Raw genomic sequence first — 15,946 nt, 5'->3', positions numbered from 1 at the left:
TTCATTGTAACCTGGAAGAGTTTGGGATCGAAACCTATGGAAGGAAGGCTCTACCAAGGCAAGAGTTAAATGCTGTTCAAGGTGTTAGGATTATTAGAGCTCTGCTTTATATCCTCTCTTCTTAAGTTTATATTCACATGCAAAATTTTTAATTTACATAAGGATTATTTGGAAAATTTCCTCCTATTTGTAGATTAAGCCAAATCCTTTTTGATTTCCCTGATATGACTAAATCATAGAGACATAGAAACATAGGAAGGAGGCTGAAACCTGTGATAATATGGAGGACCCAAATGGGGACAGCATCACACATTTCTATCTAGCCGAAATTTTGCCTGTGCATCTACTTGCCACCTTGTTCCAAAATGTTTGCTTTTGCAATAAGGCTGTTGTGGAAAGAGAAGGTAGAGCTGTTTTATGTGTGTGTGCCTGGGCACATTAAGCAGCTCATTGCTTCCCCTCTTATGTATTTATTTATTTTAAGCATGATTGTGAAACATTAGGGCCAAACTAATAAAAGCCCTCAGACCCTCCTACTTGCTGTCAGAGCTCAGAATCACAGTGGACTGTTTTCACTAAACGTCTGAGCTAGGAGAAGCAATGAGCTTGGCACCAGCACTGGCAAATGCTGTGTGTACAGTCGGAGGAGTGAACAGGACTGCAAGGTTGCTCAATGCATCCTTTTGATTTTCAAAGGGCCACCCTTAACCCATCCTCACTTGGTGTTCTGAGAAGGAAATTCTATCAGTAACATGATGTGTCTTTTTTAAGAATTTTTTTTTTTTTGAGACAGCGTTTCAGCCTTGTTGCCCAGGCTGGAGTGCAATGATACAATCTTAGCTCACCGAAGAGCCGAGGAAGAACCTCGGCCTCCTGGGTTCAAGTGACTCTCCTACCTCAGCTTCCCAAGAAGCTGGGATTACAGGCATATGCCACCATGCCTGGCTAATTTTGTATTGTTAGTAGAGATGGGGTTTCTCCATGCTGGCCAGGCTGGTCTTGAACTCCTGACCTTATGATCTGCCCGTCTCAGCCTTCCAAAGTGCCGGGATTACAGGCATGAGCCATCACACCCGACCTAAGAATATTTTTATGTTGAGATATGGTTTACGTACCATAAAATTCACCTTTTTAAAGTATATAGTTCAGCCATTTTTTTTATTTAATACATTCACAGGGACAGGCAGCCATAACCACTGTTTAATTCTAGAACATTTTCATCACCCAAAAAGAAACCCTGTACATATAAGCAACTGTATACTCATTAGCAGTCACTCTCCATTCCTTCCCCAATCCCAGCAGCCCTAGGCAACCACTAATCTTTCTCCCTCTGTGGATTCGTATCTGCTGGACATTTCACATAAAGGGAATCATATAATATGTGACCTTTTGTGATTGGCTGCTTCTTTAACTTGGCTAATGTTTTCCAGGTTTATCCATGTTCTAGCATGTACTGCAACTTCATTCCTTTTTTGTGGCTGAATAATATTCCCTTGTGTTTATCATCAATTGGTAGACATTTGGTTGTTTCTACTTTTTGGCTACTGTGAACAATGCTGCTATGAATATTCATACACACATTTTTGTGTGTAGATGTCTGCTTTCGCTTCTCTTGCTTATATACCTAGAGTGGAATTCCTGTTGTGTGATCTTATTATCTGCTCACTAGCAGAGATAATACAGGGCATTCAGCCCAGTCCTTCATTCAATGCAGGAATAAAAATGATGATTTTTGTTATAGAATATTATCCATTTGCCTCACCTTTCCATTTCCTTTCTTTTCAAATAACCAGGACAGACAGCTGACAATGCCCACTGCTCTGTTTCACCGGCCTCTGCTTTTGCAATAGCCACAGCTGCAGCAGGACATGGGAGTCCACCGGGTGAGTAGAGGAGCAGCTACGTACAGATATGTGACCATTTATATTAAGTCACTGGCCCATGACTGCCAGTGTCTTGATGAGACACTTGGCAGCTCTCACACTGGAATTCTACCACTTTGGGAAAACGAAGCAGAAGGATTGCTTGAGACCAGTAGTTTGAAACCAGCCAGGGCAACATAGAGACCCCATCTCTATAAAAAAGTTTGAAAATTAGCTGGGCATGGTGTTGCATGCCTGTAGTGCCAGCTACTCAAGAGGCTGAGGCAGAAAAATCACTTGGGGCCGGGAGCTTGAGACTACTGTGATCATGGAGCTGTGATCACACCACTGCACTCCAGCCAGGCAGTGGTGTGATCATGTGTATGACCCTATCTCAACCAAACAAAATAAAGTAAAATAATAATAAGAGAATGCAAATTCCTAGCTCTTTCTGAGTCAGTATTTCTGGGAAGAGACTGTCTTTTAAATAAGCATCTTCAGAAATCGCCTTATTTGGCCAGGCACGGTGGCTCACGCCTGTAATCCTAGTACTTTGGAAGGCCGAGGCAGGCGGATCACCTGAGGTCAGGAGTTCAAGACCAGCCTGGCCAACATGGTGAAACCCTGTCTCTACTAAGAATACAAAAATTAGTTGGGCATGGTGTTGCATGTCTGTAATTCCAGCTACTCAGGAGGCTGAGGCAGGAGAATTGTTTGAACCTGAGAGGTGGAGGTTGCACTGAGCCAAGATTGTGCCACTGTGCCCCAGCCTGTGTAACAGAGCAAGACTCCGTCTAAAAAAAAAAAAAACAAAACCGAAAAAGAAAAAAGAAAAGAAATCCCATTATTTGCAACAATATGGATGAACCTGAACGACATTGTATTACCTGAAATAAGCCAGGCACAGAAAGGCAGGTACTGCATGATCTCACTTATATATGGAATCTAAAAAGTCAAACTCATAGAAGTAGAAAGTAGACCAGTGGTTCCCAGGGGCTGGTGGAGAGGAAGGGAAGTGGGGAGCTGTTTGGTCAAAGGATAAAAGGTTCAGTTACACAGGAAGAATAAGTTCCAGAGATCAATTTTACAGCATGGTGGCTATAGTTTAAAAGGTACCGCATACTTGAAAATTGTTAAGAGAGTAGATTTTAGATACTCTCACCACAAAGTATAAGTAATGAGATAACAGATGTTAGTGAGCTTGACTTAATCATTGTTTAATAAATACACATATCAAAACATCACATTGTACCCTGTAAGCATATACAATACAAAATAATCAAATAAATAAATAAATAAATAAGCATAAGCTCCTTCAGGTGAGTCTCACTCAGGTCGTCTGTGGGTTACAGCTTTGAGAAATTCTTTATCAGAGAAGGCTATGTTATTCTTCCTGTGTTGTTTGACAGGGTTCTTCACCCTTTATAACTCAATTACTGAGAACACGTTTCCATTTTAATTGAGTACAATGCTAAAAGCATATGCAAGGTGGGAGGGAGGGCTTGTGGAGTGCGGGGAGCGGGTGGGGGGCAGCTATTGCTTTAGCTGACTCATAATTCATTTCCAGTAGCTCCGTGATTCTTTCTGAGTTGCTGTCAGTTAATTTTCAGGGTAAAGAAAAAGTACTTAAAATAAAAGCACAGTGTTTTAATAGATAAATATTATATTCATTATCTCTTTCCTCTTCTCTCACATGCAAGAAAGACATTATGTTAAAATAAATCTGTAAATAGTTTAGAGCTGGGTGCGGTGGCTCATGCCTGTAATCCTAGCACTTTGGGAGGCCAAGGCAACCAAATCACCTAAGGTCATGAGTTCAAGACCAGCCTGGCCAACATGATGAAACCTCATCTCTACTAAAAATAGAAAAATCAGCTGGGCATGGTGACACACGCCTGTAATCCCACCTACTTGGGAAGGGGAGGCAGGAGAATCGTTTGAACCTGGGAGGTGAAGTCTGCAGTGAGCCTAGATGGTACCACTGTACTCCAGCCTGTACTCCAGGTGACAAGAGTGAAATTCCATCTCAGAAGTAAATAGGTAAATAAATAAATAAATAATAATAAATCTGTAAGTGGTGTAAATAGCCTTGTTGCTATGTCTTCACCTAAACTAAACCTATGGGCTCTAAGCATCATGATTTGTAGAAACATGAGAGATGGCATATTTTGCTAATTAGCCACTTTTCACCTTTGTAGTAACAAAGGAGTCCTTTCCAAAGCTTCTGAACTAATATTTATAATAGTAACTAGTAGGTATCATCTGTGTGATTTTTTTTTTTTTTCAAAATTGAGGACTGAAAAGAAATGTTCTCTAATGGACATTATTGTAGTAATTTATATATTATATATTATTGTATATATTTTATCTAAATAGAAATTTTGCAGATTGACCGTATTCTGCTTCTTCAGCATTTTGCCATACATGATTCACTGGAGATATGTCAAATTGGGTTGTGGTTTGCCCCAAATATTCTTGAAACCTTTCCCCAAAAGTCCCATCAGCACACCACAAAGCAGCCTATAATGGTCAAAATATTAATCTTGTCGATACAGTTGGCTTCTATGATTATTTACATTCTGTAACAATTAACATTTGGGGGGAAATAAGAGAGGCTGTACTAGGCTTTCAGAAGAGTTATTGTCAATTTGCTAAGACTTTCTCCTATATTTTGTTCTCATGAGCTAGTCTGTCTTTGGAAAAAGTGAAGGACAAGAGCATCTCACAGATTTCCTAATTTAAGTATGGTTTGTGAGGGAAAATAAATTTGGGGTTTTTCTGAGATGAGCCCATTCCCCGTTTGCTGGAAGCTGGGTAGGGGGAGGTCCTTTTTTCACCCAAGATTGCAATGAAGATTAAATCATTCTAAGGTGCTTTAAAGAATGGCTTTCTGACTAGCTTTCCCAGGTATATTGGGCCAGAAGGAAAACGTAGCCCGAACAGCCAGCTCTTTCTCCCTTTTTGAAAGCCTGCTGCTTTTCTGTTGCCTTTTTTCCTACTTCTCTCCTGCAGCTGAGACGGTCTTAGGAAGAAAAGTCCTCTTCACAGAGCTGGCCCCTAGCGGTGCTTTCTGAGTAGGGCAGCACGGACTTGCTAACAGACTCAGTCAGTGTTGCTAGGTGTGGGGAAGCCTGGACCCTGGGTGAGCAGACTGCTGTTTTATGACTGTGCTATCTCTCATGCAGTCTGAAGCCACATGACTTGATTTTAGAAGTAAAGGCAATAAGGGATTGGATTCAACAGTGCTCGTGGCTCTGCTGTAAAGGCAGCAAGTGGCACAGGGGTCACTTTTAGGCTAGTGGCAGTAAGAAAGGGGGTTCTCTTTTGGAGTGGAGACCAGTGCATTCCTGGGGCTCAGCCACTCAATGGAACTGGTCCCTTAGCAGATTCCACCTGCCTGGGAGAACTGGGCAGAGAGCAGAAGATATAATCATAACAGACACAGAAGGGCTAAGAAGAACATCTAAGAAGATGATCCAGCAGATAACCTGGATTTATTGGCTAGCCAGAGAGAGCATGGCATTGCCCAGGGAGGGCTAGACCTAGATACCTAGACAAGTGTTCAAAGGAAGAGAGTGCTGGATAAGAGTCAACTCACAAACAGACTTTGTATCTCCTTTGTGAATCAGGAATTACCAGCCTGGATACATCCAGAACCCAGTGAGTTGCAAAGGCAAGCAGAAGAAAATATTGCACAGACAAATAAACACCCCATGCTTTCATCAGTCTCTGCAGGCTTCCTGTCTGCTTATCCGGCTACGATACAGATACACTTGGGGTTGCAGCTCTACTGTGTCCTGGCTCATAACAGGAAACAAGGTATAGCTCAGCCAAGCCAGAGGTCTGCAGTGTGGGTTTCCATGTTTCAGGTTCTTCTGCAGATTCCCTCTTGCTTTAATACTCTCCCAACCCCTCCCCTGACCCTTGTCCATCAAAATATATAGGAATCTGGTACCTCTGAGTTATAACTGTCAATTAATTATTATGTTTTCAAACATTAACTCTAGGCATTTGCTTATTAAACCATTTCTCTTTAATTATTGCTTAGAAAACTTTCTTACTGCATTAAAAAGAATTTCAAATTCAATAAGAGGGAGGACACCAAATTTTCTTTGCCAGGAGGTCAAGACAAGATGTTCCTGCCTGACTCCAGAGGCAAGAAAAACTGATTTTATTTGTGGATGGTGTCCTGGGATCTGTTTGGGATCGCCTGCCCTGCTGCTGAAGTCTCAGCCTGCCTAATTTCCACATGCACTAGAAAAGCCTGGTTTTCAGTCTTTTTTGGAGGGGGGTTGGGGGGGAACAGAGTCTTGCTGTATCACCCAGGCTGGAGTGCAGTGGTGTCATTTTGGTTCACTGAAACATCTTCCTCCCAAGTTCAAGCAATTCTCCTGTCTCAGCCTCCCAAGTAGCTGGGGGCTACAGGCATGTGCCACCATGCCCAGCTAATTTTTGTATTTTTAGTAGAGACGGGGCTTTGCCATGTTGGCCGGGCTGGTCTTGAACTCATGACCTTGGGTGATCTGTCTGCCTTGGCCTTCCAAAATGCTAGGATTACAGGTGTGAGCCACTGCACCTGGCCTTAATCTCTTTTTTGCCCCCTCTTTTCTTTTCTTATCTGGAGCCTCCCCTTCCCAAAATTGGATGGGTCTCTTCCTTCCATGTCATGCTCCCTTTGTTTACCCGAGTTACCACTATCTAGATAACCCAAATCCTGCCCCTCAAAACTCGAGATTTGAATGTTATGCTTTCTGTGAATGTGGTAACCTTTCAGGGAATTTTCACTGGATTTTTATGTAGACCTATAGGTGGTATCCAGGATTCTAGTGATGTGCTTTCACTATTACTTCTCTCTCTGTTTATAGTGTTTCTGTGACAAAGAAACACATTGTAGGAATGTAGCTTTTAGCAGAAGGATTCTTGTTTCATGTTTCCTGATTAATTTCAACTCCCTGCCAACACTTTCTGTCCCTGCTTTATTTTTTTCTTCAACATTTACCACTATTTGACATACTATATGTTTTACTAATTTATCTTGCTTATTATCTATTTCTCCAGTAGAATGTAAGATCCACGATGGCAGGGGTTTTTACCTATTTTATATACTGCAGTATCCCCAGTATCTAGAATAGTACTGTACATGTAGTTAATGATCCATAAATGCTTACTGAATGAATTAATGAATCAATGACTGAATCCTCTTACTTGCAATAGGGAATATTCAGTGCAGAAAAGAAAAAACTGTACCGTTCATACATTTTTACAGTGCTTTGATTTTTAAAAAATTTTTTGTTGTTATTTCTAGGACAAAAGAGTTTTGTCTTCTCCAGCTAACCTGGGGAAGTGATACCAGTCTCTTCAAGTCAGGAAGCAGGTTTTGAGTGTCTTTTGTGCTTAGTATCACCTTTTTAGATACCCATAACCCTGAGCTAGCAGCTGGTAGACTTGTAAATGAGCCTCATTGTCTTGGTCTTCATTTGATGTTAGACTTTTCCTCACACTCATGATTGGAAAGTCCTTGAGATATGTCTGGACCTGAGGCCTAGGGTCACCCTAAATGTTTGCTGCCAATCAGAATGCAAGCACTAACTAAACTGTTAAAGCTTCATGCTGTGATATTAACAATAATTGGTTTTGTGTTGCAATCCATACCCTTTTCTTTCTATCCAATAGAGGTTTTTTTCTATCCAATAGAGCAAGGCTTTTCTTTCTATCCAACAGAGGTACCATCATTGATCTACAAATTAGGCGCAGTTACAGATGGATCCTGAATTTGTAGGCCTGATGTTTATACAATTTTGGGAAACACACCTCAAGGAAAATAATATAAAATTATAAATTATAAACCTTTAGTGCACCTCCCAGGGCTTTGCAAGAGGCCCATACAAATTGAGAAGGCCTAAAGCTTAAGCTTTCTTGACCTCCTGATAAATCTCCTTTTAAGTCCAATCCAGAAAATTCTTGGAATCACAACAGCTACAAGAAATTTTATATGCTGAGGAGTAAGGGTGGGGGCATCAGTGATAGCCAGTGAGTCATTAGCCATCTTTCTTCTAAGTTGGTCCAGGTGGTATGGTGAAAAAAAGCAGAAAATACTATCAGTTAAACATGAACAATTGACCAGGTATTAATATGTGCACTTTTATGGAGATGAGTTGGATTAGTTGGTAGTGGTGAGTGGAACAGAATGATGTATGTACTGCTACCCTGATTTTCTTCCCCAATGTCAAATAAGCCTCCCTTCCATAGGGCTTTGACTCTATACAGGTTAAGATTGAAACAAAGGATGGCTGATGGTGTTCCTTTGTGCCACCACACTGATTGAAATGTATTTGCAGGCACCTGCTCAAATTTAAGAGCTCTGCATAAAGTAGAAATACAAATGTGTGCATTTCAAATGGCTGCTGATACAGGGAAACTGCAGGTGCAGTTTGGATATAGTTATGATATGAATAGAAATGCAAATTCAATGAATAAATATATCAGAACACATCATTGCACTTACTGTACACCTGAAGTTGTAGGATTAATTATAGAGTTTATGAAATGATATAAAATGCAGTATGAAATATGAGGTGGGTTATTTTTATTAGAGTAGAAATAATGGCAGTGGAAATACTATAAGCAACTCCTGATTATCTGTGAGCAGATTATATGTTTTACTGTTCTATGTAAGTCAAAGTAAATTAACAGAGTAGAGGAATGGTTGAATGCACTTACAGGAAAATTAATGACACTGTTAACAATCACTTAGATAAATAGTGACTCTTTTATTGGTGGTTACCTGGTACTTGTAAAGTAGGGAATTTATGATCTCTTTTTTCTTCTGTAAAATCAGTCATGGCTTGTATAGTAAATAGTAGATCTGAAGTTGGTATGAGTTGGGCTCGTATCAGTTTTGTAAAATACTGATATCTGGTCCCACACCTAGAGATTCTGAGTTGATTGGTCTGGGGTACATGAGGATTCAGGAATTTTTAAAGTTGCCTAAGTGATACTAATGTGAAGCCAAGCAGGAGAAATCCTGGACCAGATAGAGATGTGTATGTTGGAATGCGCGCGCACGCATGCTTGTGTGTGTGTGTGTGTGTGTGTGTGTGTGTGAATATTTTACTGAGCTAATGTCAGTTAAGGGTAAAAATTTGGATGTTTCAAAATTTCATATTAGATTTGGATGTAGATGAATTTCATGATTATTTGATTAATTCAGTGGAAGGATGTGGTTAAAACATCTTAATCCACACCCTCAGGCAATTTAGGGACTATGTCTGGATTTTATTCTACAGTCTAGTATGAATTTACATATTTGGTGTTTTAGGTGTAGATGTGGCAGGTGGGCTGGATGTAAGGAGTGCTAGACCGAGGCCTGTGTGTGTCGCCTTGCACAGTTTCTCTCTGGGCCTGTTGTTTCATGATGGAAGCCCGAGAGCTTAGCTGGTGCACTGGCTTCCAGGTGTGATCTCTGGGCCTATAGCAACAGCGTAACCTGGGAACTTACTGGAAAAATAAATTCTGAGGTCACACATCGTTCCTACTGAATCAGCATTTCTGAGGCTGGGGCACAGCATGTGTCTTTTACAAGCTCTTTGGTTGATTCTGTTACATACTAAGGTTTGAGAACCAGTGAACTAGTATAATGTCTGAGCTGCCTTCCCTGTTTAAAAATCTGACTCTGTATTACTTGTAGTAGACTATGCAGTAGATGAAAAACCTAAATTTGAATCTCTTCCTAAACATTAAGTACAACTCAACCTTTATCTTTTGGTAGTTTTTGCATAGTATGCATAATTGATGTTGTTCCAAGTTGTACATTTAAATTCTCACTTTTCTTCATCATTTAAAATATGGAAGATTGCCTAGAGTTCTGCATCATGTTAGAAAATCTTTTTATCTCAAAGTAATAGAAACTGTAGTAGTAATTTTTCTCTAGTTACATTTTTATAACAGCTTTATTGAGCTATAATTCACATACCATACAGTTCACCTATTTAAAGCCTACAGTTTAAGCTGGGTGTAATGGCTCATGCCTGTAATCCCAACATTTTGGGAGGCTGAGGCAGGAGGATTGTTTGAGCCCAGGAGTGCAAGACCAATCTGGGCAACATAGTAATACCCCATTTCTAAAAGAAAAAAAAAATAAAGCTGCATATGGTGGCACACACCTGTAGTTCCAGCTATTCAGGAGGCTAAGGTGGAAGGATCTTTTGGGCCTGGGAGGTGGAGGCTGCGGGGAGTCATGATCGTGCTACTGCATTCCAGCCTGGGCAGCAGAGCAAGACCCTGTCTCAAAAATAATAATAAATTTAAAAGTCTACAGTTCCATGGATGCCCATTAACTGTTAGCAGTCACTCCCCATTTGTCTCTTCCTCTAGCCCCTTGCAACTGCTAATCTCTTTTCTGTCTCTTTATACTTACTTCTTCTCAACATTTAATATAAATGGAATTATTCATGCAATATGTGCCCTTTTGTGACTGGCTTCTTTTACTATCATGTTTTTGAGGTTCAACCATTTTTGTCACATACATCAGTCACTTGATCCTTTATACTGTGGAATCGTGTTCTGTTGTATGGATATACCACATTTTATTTAACCATTCATGAGTTAATGGACATTGAGGTTATCTCTACTTTTTGACTGTTGTGAATGATGCTGCTATCAATGTTCACATACAAGTTTTTGTGTGTATGTTTGTTTGCATTTATGTGAGTACCTACCTAGGATTGGATTTGCTAGGTTGTGTGATAAGATTATGCTCAACTGCTTGATAAACTGTCAAACTGTTTTGGAAAGTGGCCATACCATTTTGCATTTCCGTCAGCAGTGTGATTGAGTTCCATTTTCTCCACCTTCAAGTAATATTACATTACTTCCAGTGTAGTGTGGGTACCTTATAACAGAGTAGTCCCAATTCTTCCCTGTAATATTACTGTGATTTATTTTACTTATCTGTATCCTATAATCATCCAGTACATTGTAATCATAATAATAATTATTACTATTATTTTGATATGGAGTCTCAAAATTATATGAAATATTCAGTGCTTTATTGAGATGGAATCTCACTCTGTCGCCCAGGCTGGTGTGCACTGGCGTGATCTTGGCTCACTGCAACCTCCGCCTCTCAGGTTCAGGCAATTCTCTCTGCCTCAGCCTCCCTACTATTATTATTTTAAGCAAAGTTATCTTTTAGATCATTAAAAAATAAGAAAAACAGAAGATTTTCCTTTATCTTCATTTTTTCCTTCTTCAGTGCTCTTCTCTTGTTTATATAGATCCAAGTTTCTGACCTATATCATTTTTCTCTCCCTGAAGAACTTCTTTTAACATTTCTGGCAGGGCAGGTCTGCCAACAATGAATTCCTCCAGTTTTTATTTGCCTGAGAAAGTCTTTATTTCTCCTTCACTTTTGAAGCATAATTTCACTGAACATAGAACTCTAGCTTGGGGTTTTTTTTCTTTCAACACTTTAAATATTTCACTGCAGTCTTTTCTGATGTGACGTTGTCATTCTTGTCCTTGTTCCTCTGTTGGTAAGGCGTTTGTTTCAAGAACTTCTCTTTCCCCTTGGTTTGCTGCAGTTTGAATATGATATGCCTAGATGTGGTTATCTTGGTATTTATTCTGCTTGGTGTTCTCTGAGCCTCCTGGATTTGGGTTTCATGTCTGTTATTAATTTTGGAAAGCTCTTGCCATTATTAATGCAAACATTTCTTTGACTCTATTTTTCAGCACACCAACTACCTGTTTGTTATACCCTTTGAAATTGTCCCACAGTTCTTGGATGTGCTCTTCTGTTTGGGTTTCTTCCCCCTTTCTTTTTTATCTTTGCACTTCAGTTCGGAAATTTTCATTGGCCTCTTTTCAAGGTCACTATTCTTCCCTCAGCTATGCTGAATCTACCGATAAATCAGATAAAGGCATTCTTCATTTATATGTCTGTATTTTTTATTTCTAGTGTTTTTCTTTGATTCTTAGTTTCTATTTACCTGTTTACATTACCTATCTGAACTTGCATTTTGTCTGCTCTTTCCATTAGAACCCTTAACATATTATAGATATTTCTCCTCTTATGGCTCAACTTACAACTTTTTGACTTTATAATGGTGTGAAAGTGATGCACTTTCAGTAGAAACTATGCTTTGAGTATGCATACAACCATTCTGTTTTTCACTTTCAGTACAGTATTCAATAAATTATATGAGATATTCAGTGTTTAATTGTGAAATGGGCTTTGTGTTAGATGATTTTGCCCAGCTGTAGGCTACTGTCCTGAGCACATTTAAGGTGGGCTAGGCTAAGCTATCATATTTGGTAGGTTAGATGTATTAGATGCATTTTTGGCTTACATTATTTTTCACTTAAGATGGGTTTATTGGGATGTAACTCAGCCATAAGTTGAAGAGCATCTGAAATCATAGTTACTTTAAATTCACTGTCTGCTAATTCCAAGGTCTTTGTCACATCTAAGTCTGATTCTGATGCTTGCTTTCCATCTGTTATGAACTGCACTGTGTCCTCACTAAATTCGTATGTGGAGGTCCTACCATTACCCTAGAATAGGACTGCACTTAAAGGTAAGGTCTTTAAAGAGGTCATTAAAGTTAAATCAGGTCATATGTGTGAACCCTCTAAGAAGGCTATTAGGACTTACACATAGACTAAGGGGTGACCATGTGAAGACACAGGAAGAAGATGGCCACCTACAGGCCAAAAAGAGAGAGGCTCAGAAGAAACTAAATTTGCTGACTCCGAGATCTGGACTCTTAGTCGCCACAACTATGAGAAAACACATTTATTTAAGCCACCAATTCTGTGGTATTTTATTATGGCAGCCTGAACAAATTAACAGAGTCTCTTTAGACTATGTTTCTTCTTGCCTTTTGGCATGCCTTGTGGTTTTTTGTTGAGACCCAGGCAGGTTATATCAGATAATAGAGATACATAGTCCTTTAAGTGAAGATTTATGTCATCTGGCTAGAGCTTGGGCTGTGCTTGACGTTTGCTTCAAATTCCTTCAGTTCCCTATTTGTTTTTCCTCTCGACTTGGGGCTTTCCTAAGTACTCCTCCTCAGAGAGAATCTGTTCTCCAGCTCTTTCTCTTGTAATCTGCTGTTATCTTACTGGGTCTCTGTTGGTAGGGTGGGGTGATGGTAGGGAGGGGGACTGTTCTGTATCTTCCAGTGAAATCTCAGTGTTTTAATGAACTGGCGTCTTGAAGCTGTGACCCTTACAAATGTTTCTCCAGTGATACAGCTTCTTTTCCCACTGCCCCCACTTCTCTGGCTGCAGCATTCCCAATTTATTTCCTTGAATCCCTGATAATTGTAGACTATATTATTTTCCCTGTAGCTAAGAGGAAGGTGACAGGGGACTGGAATGGGAAAAATGTCTTTTTCCTAGTGGGATAAGGCCTAGGCAAAGCCTTTTTCCCTGAAGAGTGGGCCTTCATTGTGGAGAAGGCCCTGGGCGTATTTTCAGTGTTATTCTTCCCCTCTCCTTGCAAGAGCCATGAAGAGATCTTTCTCCAGTGTTTACTAGGAGGACTTGTTATGATTCTTGGAGGTAAAGTCCTCAAATGTGTGGCGGCCCGCCTAAGAATGTAGTTTTCAAGTGTCTCACTGTCATCCTGGTCCACATTCAACCTCCAAAAGTTCGTCAATACGGCCATTCAAGTGTCGCTACAGGTCATGGCTCCCGCAACTTCTGATCCAGGTAGGCAGACCGGTGTCTCTGTGGATGTGCTTGTTTTGTTTTTTTTCCAGCGTTTGTGATGACTATTTCCCTTGAAACCTCAATTTTCTGATGTGTCCAAGAAAAGTTGTTGATTTTCAGTCTGTTTCATTCTTCTTGTGTTATGGATGGATGTGATAACTTCTAAGTTCTTTATGTGTCAGAGCTGAAACTCAGATACTCAACTTGGTGGGATCTTTATTGTGATCTATTAATTTTGTAGGCGAAATTGGAGAGAACTGCACGTCTTAACAATACTCAGTCTTTCAATCCATGAACTAGAAATGTCTCTTCATTGACTGAGATCTTCTCTCACTTCTCAGAGATGTTTTATATTTTTTAGCATACAAATCTTGTATTTGTTGTGTTGCACTTATTCCTAAGTATTTGACCCTTTTTGGTGTTATTGTGAATAGAATTGTTTCCTTTTATTTTTAGTTTGTTGCTAACATATAGAAATACAAATGATTTTTCTAGATTGTCTTGTTTTCTATAACCTTGCTAAATTCATTTATTAGTTCTACTAGGTTTGTTTTCAAAGATTCTTTAGGATTCTCTACATATAGAATCATTTCTTCTATGAATAAAGATAGTTTTATTTCTTTCTTTCCAATCTATATGCCTTTCATTTTCTTTCTTGCTTTTTTTTTGGAAACAGAGTCTTGTTCTGTCGCACCCAGGCCGGAGTGTGGAGTGCAGCAGTGCATCTCAGCTCACTGCAACCTCTGCCTCCCCTGTTCAAACAATTATCCCACTTCAGTCTCTTAGGTAGCTGGGATTAGGGGACCCGCCACCATGCCTGACTTATTTTTTGTATTTTTAGTAAAGACAGAGTTTCACCATATTGGCCAGGCTGTTCTTTCTTGCTTTATTGCATCAACTGGACCAAAATGAACCCTTGTAAGCCTGTGTTTTCAGCTGCAAGTGCTTCTTTCAAGTCCTTGTCAAGCATGGGAACTATACACTGGTGATGATATAGCTGGTGCTCATTTTTTACAGTAATAAATATAATGATATAAACATACAGTCAGCTCACAAAAGGCACCTATCAAAATAATCCCACAAATCTCTTTCTGTACACCTCCCATTGGAATTCAGACTTTTTTTGTTTTTTGAGATAGAGCGTTGCTCTGTCACCCAGGCTGTTGTGGAGTACAATGACACAGCATAGCTCCCTGCAGCCTTGAACTCCTGGGCTCAGGTATTCCTTCCACCTAAGCCTCCTGAGTAGCTGGTACTTTAGGTATGCACCACTACATCTGGCTAATTTTTTAGTTTCTTGTAGAGACAAGGTCTCTCCACATTGCCCAGGCTGGTCTCCAACTCCTGTCCTTAAGTGATCCTCCTGCCTTGGCCTTCTAAAGTGCTGGGATTACAAGTGTTAGCCACTGTGCCTGGCTGGAACTTGACTTTGAAACTAGATTAGCTGTACCTTAATAGGCCTTGCTGTTCAGAGTCATTGGGTAATATCTAAATAAAAGCATCCAGGGATACTTTTATTTTCATTCGCTTGTTCTTTTATACCACTCTTCAACAGATTAAGAACACCTTTTTGTTTTTTCCTACTGGAGGGTATCCTAGTTTGGGACATATTTTCCATTGTTTTTTTTAAAATATATTTAAAATATTTAAAAATTATTTCACTAGGCTAGGTGTGGTGGCTCACACTTGTAATCCCAGCACTTTGGGAGGCCAGGGCAGGCAGATCACCTGAGGCCGGGAGTTCGAGACCAGCCTGACCAACATGGAGAAACCCTGTATTTACTAAAAATACAAAATTAGCTGGTCATGGTGCCACATGCCTGTAATCCCAGCTATTGGGAGGCTGAGGCAAGAGAATCCCTTGAATCCGGAGGTGGAGGTTGCAATGAGCCGAGATTGCACCATTGCACTCCAGCCTGGGCAACAAGAGTGAAACTCTGTCTCAAAAAAAAAATTATTTCACTAAAGACCAGTAGCTTAACAGTAATCCCAAGTCCTATTTTTAAACACACACACACACATACATGCATGCACACTCACATTTTGCTTGAAATTAGAACTGTGGAACTGCAGAGCTGCAGTTTTCACTGGTGTGAGTAGAGTACACTCCTAAGCCTGCAAAGCAGCTAGATTGCTCATGGCAGGTGGTCTTTGCATTCTCTTCCTGGAAAGATGCCATGCAGCAAGCTAGATCACTGAGATATCTTTGCTGTGCTTTCCAAGCAGACCCAAATCCTTGTTCCAGCTGGCCTGTGGACCTTCTTGCCTGAATGTGCTGTACTGCCAAGTTCCTTTCTCTGCACTTTCCTTTCCCAGGTTCCCTGCAGACCACTCTCTTCCATTACCGTCTCTTCTCAGCAAAGGGACAA

At 40.1% G+C, this 15,946-nt stretch overlaps 1 protein-coding gene and 1 long non-coding RNA gene across 2 annotated transcripts in view; both read left to right on the top strand.

The window, feature by feature from the left end:
• The window catches only part of RASGRF2 (Ras protein specific guanine nucleotide releasing factor 2), a 272,235-nt gene that overhangs the window by 172,293 nt on the left and 83,996 nt on the right, over positions 1 to 15,946 (top strand). Inside the window, exon 17 of the mRNA XM_032277037.1 lies at positions 1,794 to 1,883. Coding sequence (XP_032132928.1) covers positions 1,794 to 1,883 — 90 coding nt within the window. The remainder of the gene's footprint in view (positions 1 to 1,793; positions 1,884 to 15,946) is intronic.
• Positions 6,415 to 8,716, top strand: LOC116550923. Its single transcript, XR_004268623.1, has 2 exons — positions 6,415 to 7,537; positions 7,586 to 8,716. It is a non-coding gene; the product is annotated as an uncharacterized LOC116550923 (long non-coding RNA).

The sequence above is a fragment of the Sapajus apella genome, unplaced genomic scaffold (assembly GCF_009761245.1).
Source record: "Sapajus apella isolate SASKATOON/1434 unplaced genomic scaffold, GSC_monkey_1.0 scaffold1, whole genome shotgun sequence".
In the NCBI taxonomy this organism is placed as follows: Eukaryota; Metazoa; Chordata; class Mammalia; order Primates; family Cebidae; genus Sapajus; species Sapajus apella.
The sequence above is the reverse complement of the archived record's forward strand: the minus strand, read 5'-3'. Positions and strand labels throughout refer to the sequence as shown.